Source organism: Eucyclogobius newberryi, unplaced genomic scaffold (genome assembly GCF_026437365.1).
Source record: "Eucyclogobius newberryi isolate DKJ021-1_F unplaced genomic scaffold, fEucNew1.0.hap1 SCAF_9, whole genome shotgun sequence".
In the NCBI taxonomy this organism is placed as follows: domain Eukaryota; kingdom Metazoa; phylum Chordata; class Actinopteri; order Gobiiformes; family Gobiidae; genus Eucyclogobius; species Eucyclogobius newberryi.
The window spans coordinates 30830277-30844657 of NW_027316532.1; the positions used below are offsets into that span (position 1 = coordinate 30830277).

The 14381-nt window shown below is 41.9% G+C and overlaps 1 protein-coding gene across 1 annotated transcript in view; it reads right to left on the bottom strand.

Annotated features, from left to right (window-relative positions):
* The window catches only part of fbn2b (fibrillin 2b), a 51361-nt gene that overhangs the window by 9620 nt on the left and 27360 nt on the right, over positions 1-14381 (bottom strand). Inside the window, exons 9-33 of the mRNA XM_072439533.1 lie at positions 12772-12897; positions 7891-8043; positions 7003-7254; positions 6779-6922; positions 5981-6100; positions 5674-5799; positions 5447-5569; positions 5061-5336; positions 4935-4988; positions 4714-4839; positions 4427-4552; positions 4098-4217; positions 2860-2997; positions 2678-2728; positions 2418-2543; positions 2115-2342; positions 1899-2024; positions 1691-1819; positions 1487-1612; positions 1290-1415; positions 1093-1215; positions 879-1004; positions 678-803; positions 257-379; positions 70-192 (exon numbers count right to left, since the gene is read on the bottom strand). Coding sequence (XP_072295634.1) covers positions 70-192; positions 257-379; positions 678-803; positions 879-1004; positions 1093-1215; positions 1290-1415; positions 1487-1612; positions 1691-1819; positions 1899-2024; positions 2115-2342; positions 2418-2543; positions 2678-2728; positions 2860-2997; positions 4098-4217; positions 4427-4552; positions 4714-4839; positions 4935-4988; positions 5061-5336; positions 5447-5569; positions 5674-5799; positions 5981-6100; positions 6779-6922; positions 7003-7254; positions 7891-8043; positions 12772-12897 — 3417 coding nt within the window. The remainder of the gene's footprint in view (positions 1-69; positions 193-256; positions 380-677; positions 804-878; positions 1005-1092; positions 1216-1289; positions 1416-1486; positions 1613-1690; positions 1820-1898; positions 2025-2114; positions 2343-2417; positions 2544-2677; positions 2729-2859; positions 2998-4097; positions 4218-4426; positions 4553-4713; positions 4840-4934; positions 4989-5060; positions 5337-5446; positions 5570-5673; positions 5800-5980; positions 6101-6778; positions 6923-7002; positions 7255-7890; positions 8044-12771; positions 12898-14381) is intronic.

Sequence of the window (14381 nt, forward strand, 5' to 3'; positions counted from 1 at the left end):
ATTCATAGAGAAATAAATCAAATTGTTTTTGAACATATGAAAAAAATACAAATGAATACAAATCTTTACCGGAGCATGAGAATCCGTCTCCATTGAAGCCCTCTTTGCATGTGCACCTGTAGGAGCCTGGGGTGTTGACACAGTCTGCGTTGATGTTACAGCTGTGGTCCTCTGCAAAGCACTCGTCCTGGTCTACATAGAGTAAGATATACATGAGCTCAAAAACTAAAAGGAGAAAACAGTGATTCTCACTTACCAATACACTTGATGCCATCTCCAATCCAGCCATCTCTGCAGCGACATTTGAAGCTTCCAGGGACATTGATACAGGCAGCGTGCATGTCACAATTATGGGCCCCAATCTCACACTCATCAACGTCTGTTGATTGAACATGGTGCAATGATTATTTTTTTGCACAATACCATAATAAGACATGTTGTTTTTTAACATTTGACTAAAGTTTCATGCACACACTGTATCTCACTCTCTCTGTGTAAGTTCCACTCTCTGATGAGAGAGTGGAACTTTCTTTGCACCAAAACAAGCTGACCTGGTCTTCGGATTCATCAATAAATGATAACTGTCTCTATAAATACTGTATGCATGAATTCACCTGCTCAACTCTCAACTTCAGACTCACCATGTAATACATGCAACACTGAAGACCTAAATGTACCTGTGCAGCCAGTGGATCCCTTCTTGACAAAGTATCCCAGCTGACAGTGGCAGATGAAAGAGCCTTTGGTGTTCTCACAGTCTCCGTGAAGACAGATGTTTGGGTTCAGGTCACACTCATTCACATCTATTGAAAGGTACAATCATTGTTTAAAAAAAATTGTGGAAACATATAAAAGTAAAACTTAACAGCTGTTCTTACCGATGCAAGTCTTCATGTCCGTTGAAGCCATGAAGCCATCATAACACAAACACCGATATTCACCGGGAATATTTGTACACTGGCCTCCATCACAAATGTCAGGTGACTCTTCGCATTCATCAATATCTAACACAAGAGAAAATGGATTATGTCAAGTCATGATACACAATATGATACACAAATGTAACCTGTGTTTAAAGAGCTCATTCATCACCTGCACAGGTCCTGAGGTCCGGCATCAAAGCGTAGCCCTCGCTGCAGCTGCACTCATAGCTTCCCTCTGAGTTTGTACAGTGAGTTTCACAGCCTCCGTTCATAATAGTGCACTCATCAATATCTGTAAGAAATATTCAAATTAAACCAAGGAAAAAGTCTTTGAGGTGTTAAAAACTAATCATAAAATGAACTCACCGACACAGCTTTGTCTGTCGGGTGTGGCCTGGTAACCAGTCTCACATGAACACTGGTATGTACCTGGTAAGTTCACACACTGCCCATTTCTGCACAAGTTCTCACTAAGTTCACATTCATTTAAATCTGCAAAAGTGAAATTTAAATGTTATTGAATGAGTAGAAAACCTGTTATGACCTATTGAAATGTTACAAACCTTCACAGGCAGAGCCATCGCTGCTCAGTGTGTATCCAGAGGGACATTCACACTCATAACTTCCATCTGTGTTGAGGCAGTTTCCTCCACGACACAGAAGAGGATTCCTCTCACACTCATCAATGTCTGCAGGCAAAGCAAAGGTAGTCAGAAAATCAATAGAAAATCCATCAAGAAAATAATCTCCTCAGACCTCTGACTCACCCATGCAGTTTTTCATCATCATGAATCCACTCTCGTAGCCCTCAAAACATTCACACTCAAAACTGCCAGGTGTGTTGACACATGTTCCATGGCCACACAGGTCAGGAGAGATGCGACACTCATCAATGTCTGACAAACAAAAGTGTCTGTTATATTTGTTTGACTTTAACCTGTGACGTTGTATGTTGTATGTTCTTTCAGATTTTACCTGTGCAGTTCCTTTCCTCTGCTGTCAGTGCAAAACCACTGTTGCAGCGACATTTAAAACTGCCAATGGTGTTACGGCAAGTCCCATGAGTACAGATGCCATTGAACACCTTACACTCATTCACATCTAAAGATAGGAGATAAACACACATATTATATTAGATGTGGTAACTATAAAACACTGTATTTTTCGTAGTACGAATTCAAAGTCAAATACCTTTGTAGAAGGATCTGCCGGTCAGAATGTCTCCTCTGTTGGCAAAGCCGCGACCTCTGGGGCAGATGGTTTTGAACTCGGGTGTGTCCTCTTTGGGACACTCCTCACAGTCGATTCCCCAGGCAGAACCCACCAAACAGCAGCACATGTCGATGCGGTACCTTCCCGGCAGCGGGGCCCCACATTCATCCTCATGCCACTTCATATAGCACTGCTCAGAACGCATGTCTGAAAGTGAACACAACAAAGTTTACTGAGTTCCTTAAACGTTTTAGTACATTTGTAATTTTGTAGGTGCCTTACCCACACAGGTGCGTCCTGTACCGTCAAGGGTGCGGCCCTCGGGACACTCACAGCGGAACGAGCCCTGGGTGTTCACACAGCGGCCATTTGTGCACACTCCAGGGAATACCTCACACTCATTAATGTCTAAAAGGAGTAAGACATTTCAATCACAAGGTGAAACATACACATTTTCAGAGTGGTTTAAATTGGCTATGTGCCTGTGTTGTATAGTGTTGTATAGTATATAAAGTATGAAGGGCAGAAAGTTCATCACTTACCTTCACAAATAACACCTTTCATACGAGCAAATCCACGAGAGCAGGCTGTGTCTGTAAGGTTAATAAAAGTAACTAGTAATTAATTAAAAAAAAACATTTTCTTAGTGACACATGCATTTAATGTCAGATATGAATTCATTGCAATATAAAATACAATAAATCATTGTGTCATGCAAACTGACCGATTTCACAGGGTTCACAGGGACTGCCCCAGGCGGCTCCCAGAGTAGAACAGCACTCAGACTTTAGCGTGGCTCCGTTGATGTTGACTTCGCAGCGATTGTCCTGAATGGTCAGCCAGCAGGTGCTCTTCATACTGTCTGTATGTGTCAGAAATAATGCACATTTAAATGATGAAACCAATGGCCTTTTCTTTGGCCTGAGTTACACTTGACAGAGAGAGTAAACTATTTTGAGTTTGGAGATTCCCTGAAAGAACTTCTTGTCCAAAAACAAATCACATCAAAAGCCAAATGAGCCAAACCAGAATTGTTTGTTGACCCCCACTTGGATTGAGTAACCTCAGGATCCAAGGAAACTGTGCCAAACACAAGTGGAATTTGTGACTCACTCTTTATCTGAATGAATTTGTACTAGATCACAATTTTTCCTCTTTGAATTTTTCCTCTATGTATTCAAATCAAATTACATGCTAATCCAGTGATACTGTAGACCAACTACTTCCAATTACAACACCCTTTACAAACTCAATCATCCCAAAGAAGTGTGTACGTGAGCCTTCTGCACACTAACATTTTAAAATCTGATATTGCCTCTCAATGAGATCGAGGAGGCGTGGCCCGAGCAGCGATTCTCGTAAGCAATTATTCAAGGTGGCACTCTGTTATGATCATTTGTCCAGTCGCAACTTTCAAACCTAAAATTGTGAAGTTCCAACAACTTTACAGCAGCCAATCAGAGCAGCCAGATAGTGCCAGGCTCCGTTGCCTCGTGATGTCTCTTAAAGTTTAGAAACACCACAAATAAAACCAATACGACATTCGTCCAGACCTTTTCCTTCTTCATCAGCGCCACAGTGACTGTAACAGGCTCCTGACCTCCAGTGACTACAGCGCTCTCCTTTGTCCTTTAGAAGCAGATTTAATCCACACACAGTTCTTTTTATTTTATTTTAGCTCTAAATAAGAACGCATGGAAAGGCAGCACATGCTCACCCCGTATTCATGTCTATCGTGTCTACCTCTGCTTGTGACAAATATGTCCTGAAATCTGCAAGTGTGTGGTGTGGTTGTGCTTCATGTGTATGTGGGACAAATAAGCATTGCAAAATTCACTCATGTCTGTGGTCTGCAAACTTTTAACACAATCTGCATCTTAAAATCACAGACAATGTTGAAATCCTCTTGTGTGCAGCCGGTTCAAAATTATTCTAAGATTGAATCCAAGTTATGACACTTACCCACGCAGATGGTATTAGTGGAGTCCAGTTTGCTGCCGTGAGAGCACTCGCAGTTGAAGGACCCGGCCACATTACGACACACGCCATTGATACATGGGCTGGACTCGCACTCATTGATGTCTGAAACACACGTAAGGTTCGGGTTGATAATTATCTTCAACCTCTGGCAGTGATGAGGACATGTCTTTTCTTTCTCTGTGGGGGAATTCTCTTTACTTTGAATTCAACCGAACACATCTGGCGCTAAGGACCCTGCAACGGCCTTGATTGAGGCTAAAATGACATAACGCAGAGATTGTTTTGTCCATGATCCACGGTGTCGAACTCACCCTCGCAGGTCTCAGAGTCGGGTTTGAAGACAAAGCCTTTGGGACAGGAGCAGGTGTACGAGCCAGGAGTGTTTCTGCACAGCCCGTTGTCACACAGGAGCCGGTTCACCAGACACTCATTAATATCTGAAGGAAACAACATTCTCAGGTCAAAACTGCTTTTTATTACAAATGACAGAGTAAAATTTATAAGAGTGAATTTGTCTTTTTTTACATGCTTTGAACCACCAGCACAAACATGTAATGTGATCTCACTGTAATTGCTGCACAGAGACGTTTAAACTTACCAACACAGTTTTTGCCACTAGTATCAGACTCATAACCAATGTTGCAGTTGCAGCGATAACTTCCTCTCAGATTCTCACACATCCCATTTTGACAAATATCTGGATCCAGTGCACACTCATTGATGTCTAATAAAAATACAGAATATTATTAAGTTAAAAACACAGAATTAACACATGAATTGTTGATTTTTACTCCCTATAATTTCAAAACAGCAGCTCACCTCTGCCATCAGCAGTTATACCAATGCCACTGCTACAAACAGCCTGGAATTCAGCTATGAAACAACAATGAGAGAAAGGTTATAATCATTATTACAAATCGGCATGTCTGTTACAACAGTCTGTACCTGAGTTTCTAGAGGGACAGGGATGGCATGGTTCACCAAATCCGTGTTCAGCGTTGGCGCAGCAGCATTCGGACTTGGTCACAGCTCCAGGAAAAGGCCGAGAACAGGTTCCCATTTTAATGGCGCCGTAGCAGGTGGTCCTCATGTGAGTGTCCACACAAACCCTGCCGTCCACATCGATGGCCAAACCGGGCGGGCACTCACAGCGGAACGAGCCATCAGAGTTAATACAGCGGCCATTCATACAGATGCCCGGAGTCTGACATTCATCAATATCTGTAAAGAATAAACATTGCTTTTATTGTCCCTTAAACCTAATGTTGGTGTTTGAACACAATCTGCTGTATACATTTGCCGCTTTTACAACTTAAAACTGTCTAACATACCAGTGCAGTAGCGTCCATTAGATGCCAGGGCAAAACCAGGTTTACAAATACATTTAAAGCTTCCATCTTCATTAATGCACATTCCATTGAGACACATGTTGGTGGTTGCACATTCATCATGATCTGAAAAAGAGGTCAAACCACATCATGAGTTAAGAGGCTTCATTAAAAGTTATCATTCATTTTGCATTAGTTATCAACTGTTATGGTTGTTTTTCTTTTCTTACCAATGCAGTTCTTTCCGTCAGGAGTCAGCTCGAAGCCGGCGTTGCAGATGCACTGAAAACTTCCCTCGGTGTTGACACAGCGACCATTGCGGCACATTACTCCGTTCACAATACATTCATCAATGTCTACAGGCAAAGGAAGAACCAAGGAGACAATTAAGATTGTTTATAGTCTTTAGGTCAAATAAACACTAGGAACAGACCAAATTAAATGTCAGTCATTAAGATGAATTCAATTAATTTATATCAAAAGAGCATGGGATTACATTACAGCAATAATGGCTTGTAAAAGTAAAGTCAGACATACCAATGCAGGCTTGTTTGGTGGGGGTCCCCTGGTAACCTTCATGACACTTGCAGTGATAAGACCCGGGGGTGTTGGCGCAGTCTCCGTTGATACAAGGATTGCTCACACATTCATCCACATCTGGTCAAGTTTCACAATATTAGTCTTATAATCTCTCATAACTGTGCAGATTTCCTCTGAACAGCCAAAAGGTGGCAGTGTAATGCATGAAATCAAAGGTGAATTTACCCAGCTCTCTTCTACACTGTGAACTAGAGAATCAATACTTGATAATAAGAGAGAGATAAAAACTAGACTCAAAATGAGACACTCTTTGAACTAGTATGAATACTGATCTAAGAAAGAACGGTAGACCTTTGCTAAATGGCTTTAGAGTGGACTTCATCAACATTAAAGAGACTACATACCAGTAATTGTGTAAAAATTGTAGGTCACACAAGGCCCAAATAAAGCTAAAGTGATGCCACTTCAGGAGATCTTAATAGAACACACTTTTCATCAAAACACTTTCTTTTACAATTACCGCTTTGTCTGAGTTATAAAGCCTTTTCTCTCTGCACATTTGTTGAGTCTGCGTATAGACTATGATTTAGCCCAAGTTTCATCAAACCTTTTCATTAGCATCAAAATCGAGTTAGTATTGTGTCCAAAACAATGAACATTAAAATAACTTCAGTCAATGATAACTCACTTCTTCAATTAGTCAACCAATATTAGTTGTTTGACTTTTCTAATTTATCCAAATATTGGGCAAATAAATATAGCTCATATTAGTTCTCTGTAGAAAGTGCGTCTTACCAATACACTCTCCGCGTATGTCCTGTTTGTATCCCATGTTACATTCACATCGATAGCTGTTCAGGGTGGGGATGCAGCGTCCGTTCAAACACAGATTTGTAAAGTGCTTGCATACGTCGACCGTGTCATTCACAGACACAGTGCCTGCAAATGGAGACTCAATTTAACCGCAAAATAAACTCTGAATTGTGGTTTAATTATTCACTCAGGCAGCGAAGACGAACCAATTTGCTGGTGGTTTAGACCTCCTCCGTTGCCTCCATTCCCATTGAAACCACCTCCGTTCCCTCCGAAGCCCCCTCCTCCGCCGTTGCCCCCATTGCCGTTACCGTTGGGGAGGCTGGGGAACTTGTAACCATAGTGAAAGCCATTGCCGTTTCCATTGCCGTTGCCATTGGGGAAGTGCCCATTGGGGTAGACGTGAGGGAGACCGTGGCCTTGAGGGACGCCCACAATGCACAGGCGCCTGAACTCATCTGCACAAGACCAACATAAAGAAACACATGTGACTGTAATTACTCTATGACTAAGCTACGTATAATGTTATAGTCGCATCATGCACATAAGACTGTACTTTTGTAGAGACCAAATTTACAACAGCAGTCGCAGTTGGTTAAATGCCAAGCCACTGACCAACATAGTCATATAATTTCATTGAAAGTTAGATAATTAAATAGATGGATAGATATTTTAAAAAGATCTGAAGGAAATTCAAATTTAGTTGAGGTCTCATATATAATCATAGTAAAAAGAGCAAAATAATACGGTACAATATTCATATTCTTCAGTGTGGACACAATGGCAGCATTTGGTTCTGTGTCTATGATTTAATTCATGCACTTCTGTCACTGTCAAACACATGGCGTAACCAAATGACATCACTCCTGAAGCTTTGCATTTGTGTTACATTTTCGTGGAACGTCCATTTATACTGGCTTTATTTACTGCCAAATCCCATGTCAACTGTTAACCAGCGTGTTTATTACAACAAAGAGGATTGTAGCTAAAAAATGCAATCCCTGTCATTTGGGGTGATTCTTCACAGATGCTGTTGGTCGTTAGACAGCGGGTTTTGGCTCCGTAGCACATTCTTCTGTATTCATTTCACTCACCAGAGCCCCGGACAGGACACATCTCTGGGATCACGCCCAAAGCCCAACAGCGTCCCGTGTCACAGCAGCACTGCATTTTGGTGTACTGTCCCGTCAACTCAGCAGCACAACGGCCATTTGCCAGCGCGGAGAAACAGGTGCCCACGCGCTGATCTGCGAAACAAATGTGAGAAAGCACAGTTGGTCATTTGTGTCTCTTCTTTTGTATTTGAAGTCTTTGGGTGTGAGCAAGTTTACACTGGACAAAGGTTATTAGAGATGCACCGATAGACACTGATATCACAATCAATATCGGTGCTGGTCTGACACCCCGATTACGACAAATGAATTTGTACTAATTTTGACTTGGTAAATATGGACGTGCAACACCTCATTTTGAAGCTCAAAATGTCCAGAATTTATTCACTTTTCTTTTTTATTACAACCCACATATTAAAAAAAAAAAGAATTGCTGTTGTAAACCGACTGTAAAGTGCATTAACAATATTATCAGCCTTTTTTCACAATAAGAACTCCTAGCATTATAGGAAGAGTTTTGATACCATGTTAGGATCATCTCCAATAATCGTTTGGTATTGGGTATCGGCATTTATTCAAAGCCCAGGTATCAATATCGGTACTGGAACCAAAAAAAACAATATCAGTTTCTTGTTATTACCAGAGCTGACATATATAGACATATATTTGAGTCTTGTAGTTACCCTTTGGAGAATAGTCAGTTAGTCACATTGTTAACCACTGCAGATTTTCATTGAACTTCCGTAACTATTTTACAGGGAGTCCTGGTCACTATTCGACTTGTTTTTAGCTTGCGTGACTGACTGCTACCATGCGCTTTATGGTGTCAAAAGTACTGTAACACCATACTTTGAGGAAACAACTGTTCTCATGTCAATGTGTGTAAAGGTGCAGGCCTCACGTGTGTGTTAAAAGGTCGCTAACACACAGGAAGTTGCTTTATGGGAGTGAGAAAGGTTACATGCGGTCTCGGCTCACTGTAAGTATCTGAGGGCTTCCAAAATGGGCTCTTGTTTGCTCCAGTTTTCTGGGCAGAGGTCAATGGGTCAGGAGCTGGGGGTGGCCTTCAAAGAGAGTGTGTAAGGAGTCAATGGAAGAAGGAGGAGGAGAGCTCATGTGTGCTGGTTGAAGCCACAATCCAAAAGTATATAATAAAAAAAAAAAAAAAAAAAGAAAATAGAAATGAAATAGGCTGCTGGGGGGTGTACAAGTCGATTATCTTACTAATGAGCAAGCAGTCTGGAATTAATCAGTTCCATCTGGAGCAATTCCTGCCAATTAGATACAACACGAGGGCTTTCACTACGTCTGGGAACAAATACCGTACAAAACACACATAGCTTTTCTACACACTTTCTACACGGGGAGTGCAGCCTACAGTAAATACATCCCATAGGAACAAGCTGGGCTGGAGGCACGGGGGGGCCGAGGAGGGCGGTGGGGAGGAGGGTGGCTGCTGATGAGAATGATGATGACTTAAATTAGATCCAGACGTGGGCTCGGGTGCTAGTGTTGCTTCAGTTTCGCAGCATATGCTTTCATTTGGGTAGGTGTTTTTACAGACTAACTCACTGGACAGGTCCGAGTTTCACAGTGTGACGAGGCATTATGCTCCTATTACCGTGACAACCCCCAACAACTGCTGTCTCTGTTCACACCGGCGGAGCTCCAAGATTCGATCATTCATGCTTTTTGCTAAATCTGGTTCTGCATGGCCTTCCTTTTGCAAAATGGAACTTGCGATAAGAAAGATAAAAAATGTGGATATTCTGACCAACTTGGAACCACATTTGACAAAGTGGAAAGGGAAGATCCAGATGGGAAAATGACAGAACTGATGATGCACAAAAATGCACAACTGAACCAGATGTGACAACAAACTGAGTGGAAAGAGTCGAGTTTTTAAGCAATGATACATTTTCGAAGAATAGCACTTAATATAAAAGATATTCCATTCGGGTTTGATGTAAAAAGACAGACACTATATCATCTAAAATGGACAAATGCCAAGCCAACATGTTTTTTACTTTGGACTTTGGAGTAAATCCATCATTTCTTTCACTCAACTCCACATGGGTCCATGAAGACAAAATAGGCCAAAACTTTCATCAGGCCAAATAATTGACTTTACATGAGATTTACAAGTGAGTGTTTAGGCACTAGTATGATCATCTTTTTTACATTTTATCACAGTCTCCAAGAAAATTATTCCGTTATAAGTTTCCAACAAATATGTAACAAAAGTTTGATGTATATATTTTACTGAGTATGTGTAAAATGTACAATAAAAAACATGATTTAAGAAACTACTATCTAGTGGACAGTGAAATGAAAACATTAGCTCAATGTAGGTAGCTAAAACTGAAAAGATGTTTATGATTGTTCTAACTTCACTGAGGGCTGCACTTTGAAGCATACAGAGCGGAGGGCCACAAATGGCATTAGATGTAGATTTGATGTGCTTCCACACCTTTAATAAGACTTGGAACATTAATACTAGGTCTGTACAACTTTTGGTTGTTTAGGCCAATTTAGCAGGATGGATTTTGGACACCCCTGTTCTAATATACCACTGTTCTAATATAAAGGTGTCCAAAAGACAACTGCACATGTAGGGCAGTTTAGTAATGATGTGGCCACGTTTCTTTGACTTGTATAGGTGTACGTGTAGTTTATTTCCACCAAATATCAGTACATTTGTGGCAACAGAAAAGCACACTTATTCCTTGCTAAGGGGGTGTTCCACATGGGATCACCTTGGCTTCATCTTTTGTTTTTGTCTTGCCTCCCCTTGCTCTGTGCTTCTTCTTAAGCAGCTCCATGTGTGTGACTTGAAGCTAAACAAGCGACCACATGACATGCTTGCACACAGACTACCTGAGGTCACACAACTGGCTGTTTGTGTACAACATGTGTAGCTGATACAATTAACTTTGACTTGTTGTGATGTGTTTTCACAATGAGTGTATTTGGGGTATTTTTTATTCCATTGCTCATTTTCCAAAACACAGAAACCCCATTGTGGCTCACAACTGAATGTATCATTTAAATAATATGGTAAGCAGACAGTCTCCCAGAGGTCCAGGGGAAAGTACTGGGGGTCTTAAATGGCCACATGGGCAACAACAGTGACACCTGGAGAGGAGTGATCGGGAGGAACGGCCTCCCCGATCTGAACCCGGGCGGTGTTCAGTTATTGGACTTCTGTCCTAGTCATGGATCGTCCATAACGAACACCATGTTCAAGCGTGTCCATCAGTGCACGTGGCACCAGGACTAAGCCGGAGATCAATGATCGACTTTGTCGTTGTGTCATCGGACCTCCGGTGAAGAGAGGGGAAGAGCTGTCAACCGATCACCACCTGTTGGTGAGTTGGATCCGCTGGTAGAGGAGGAAGCCGGACAGACTTGGCAGACCCAAGCGTATTGTGAGGGTCTGTTGGGAACCCCGGTGGCAACTAAGAGTCAGGAGGAGCAGAGTTGTTTTCATCCTGGTCATGCAACACTGGACCAGCTCTTTACTCTCCATCGGGTGCTCAAGGGTTCATGGGAGTTTGCCCAACCAGTCCACATGTGCTTTGTGGATCTGGAGAAGGCTTTCGACCGTGTCCCTTGGGGTGTCCTTTGGGGGTTGCTCCGGGAGTACGGGGTCCCTTTGCTCCCTGTATGACCGGAGCAGGAGCTGTGTAAGTCAGACCTGGGGAGGGGTTTTCGGGTATGTCCAACTAGGAAGAGGCCCTGGGGAAGACCCAGGACACGCTAGAGAGTATGTCTCTCGGCTGGCCTGGGAACGCCTCGGGATCCCCCCGGTGTAGTTGGAGGAAGTGTCTGGGGAGAGGGAAGTCTGGGAGTCCCTGCTCATACTGTCCCCATGACCTGGCCCCGGAGAAAAGGGAAGAAGATGGATGGATGGATGGATGGATAGTGAGCAGATATTGTAACTTTCCCATCAACAACCACCTTAGAAGAGCATTGGCTTTGGAAGTGAGGAAGGTCAATATGGCAAAAAGAACATAAAAACACATTATATGTCATGCTATGTTCGTTCATATTCAAGAGGTTGGTTATAGAAATTAATTATATTTGTTTTGACCTGTAACTCATTTAGCATCACACAGCTTGACCAAAAGAAGGCAGATGGTTACAGTATTCTACATTATTCAACATATTAAATGAGCAAGGACAAAACTTCGACACGTCTGGATTTAAAACTTCACAAAAGGAATTCTTGGTGGAGTAAAGATACGTTTTGTGCATCAATCAATAAAAAGGTGATCTGACCATGCATCAGTCGCGAACTGCATTTACAAGACGTGATAACATTATGCAAACAGTGTCACGATTCACTCCTAACACTCAAACTAACTACCTTCTAACCTTCTCATTTCTGCTGTTATTCCAATAAAAAGTATTAGCTGACTAGTCAAAATGGTCAAATCGACTAATAAACCTTTGACTGATTAATCGACTTACTGTCTTAACAGAACTACACAACTAGTCTAGAAGAGGTTTTGTGATGATCAATACAACTGGAAACATTCGAGACTTCCATTTTGAAACATATCATATCGACACCTGGAAGCATTTGAGTGCGGATTGGTCAGATGCACGTGGAAGTGTTTAATGTCATGCACTGGGGCAGCAGCGTTGGCGCAGCTTAATCTTGTCAAGGCCTACTCCAGTGCGTGAGCGTGTGTTTGCTGCACATGGCGACCACAGGCAGCTTGACTCATCCGAACATAACTCAGAGGAAGCCGTGATGAAGGAGAATGTGTAGCTCTCCAGATGTAGGCTGTTTAGTTGGCCGGCAGCAGAGGAAACGCACTAATGAAGGGCACGGTGAGGCGTCTGTGTGGCACTCACCGACACATCTGGAGCCGTCGGTGCTGGTGATGTAGCCTCGTGGACAGGTGCACACGTAGCTCCCAGCTGTGTTCGTGCACTCGCCTCCGTCGCACACTCCGGGGATGCTGCTGCACTCGTCAATATCTGAAATACAAGACATAAATACGCCATAACATACATACATCTGTTGCGCATTGTATAGTCTATCATATAAAGTCTTTAACATTAGCCGTATCAACAAATAGTTTGATTGATCTTGAGTCCAGACCTTTTGAATGCCCAGATATTGAATACCCGGCATGTTGAAACGTAAAAGATTTGCCTCCAAACTTGGGCTGGGCTTAACTGCATTTCTGTAGAGATATTTTTTATATACAAGGATGATATGAAATTTATTGCTACAGAAAATATCACGATAAACAATATTAAACTACATACCTCTGAAACGATAACCCCAAAGCAGGATAATCCCGAAAGACCCATTTTTAAATGTACAATATTGTTTAAAAACATTGCCAGTAGTTTAGGAATCTTATAAAAAAAATTACCGGTGCAACAATTTCCCACCTATTGCAACAAAAAATTATACACAATTGAACCCCCAAAAATATTCTTCCATCTATCATTTATTGAACAATAAGTCGTTTAATTAATTATCATAAAGGCCTATAGTATTGTTATATAATTGATTGTACACTGCAGCTGATTTAGCAACAAAAGCACTGACGGTGGAAGCTCTGCAGAGAATTAAATTAAGATAAGACGCCAATAACTATATATAGCCCGAAACAAGTAAGTTATTATGAAAAGCCACCATTAAGCAGCCGCGGATATATCTTCATTTATATCGTTATCGCAAGCGTTCTCTTTTCCATCATGATCGGCCAGTCCTACTCCAGGCACACAATGACCTGCATCATTTCTATTATTCAACACCGGCCTGAAGAGCAATGGTAAAATGTAAAAGGAGTTTTCCCAACATTTGTTAAGTAAAAGTCTAATGCTGCGTTGCCTCTCTCTCTCTGTTAGTAATAATGACTGAAATTCCCAATAAAATCAAACATTGCTGTAGCATACGCAGTCCTTGACAGTTTTCTGGGCGGTATCCAGGCTGGTGGGAGCCTCACGTTACCTAGACATGGGGTTTGGCTGTGTGGCAAACTTTATGGCGGCACTTAAACGCGTTATTGGGGCCCCTTTTCTCCATGACGAGGCTTACCCAAAGACCTGCTCCAAAAAGTAATGGGGTTTACGATGTGTCACCCTTTATTTTGGCATTACTGTTCCACTGTGGGGCGTAATTACGGTTCTTAGAGCTGACGTTGTTCATACATTATTGGCCCTTTAAAAGAAAATAAGGCATGTCCATTTCTCATGACAATTTGTTGATGAAGGGAAATTGGTCATCTAATTGAAATGTATACAGCAGACTCCTACAAACAGCAGCATTAAATTAAGAAGATTTCTGCTAATGTTTTTAGGTAAATATTTAGTGTGTTTGTGCAGACTCTGTGAGGTCCACGCTCTAATAGGAAAGTCTCCAACGTGCCATAAGCATTTTTCTGTGCAACACTAACAACTGCTATTCAGCCAAAACACTGTACTTAAAGAGGGCAAATAAGGAGAAG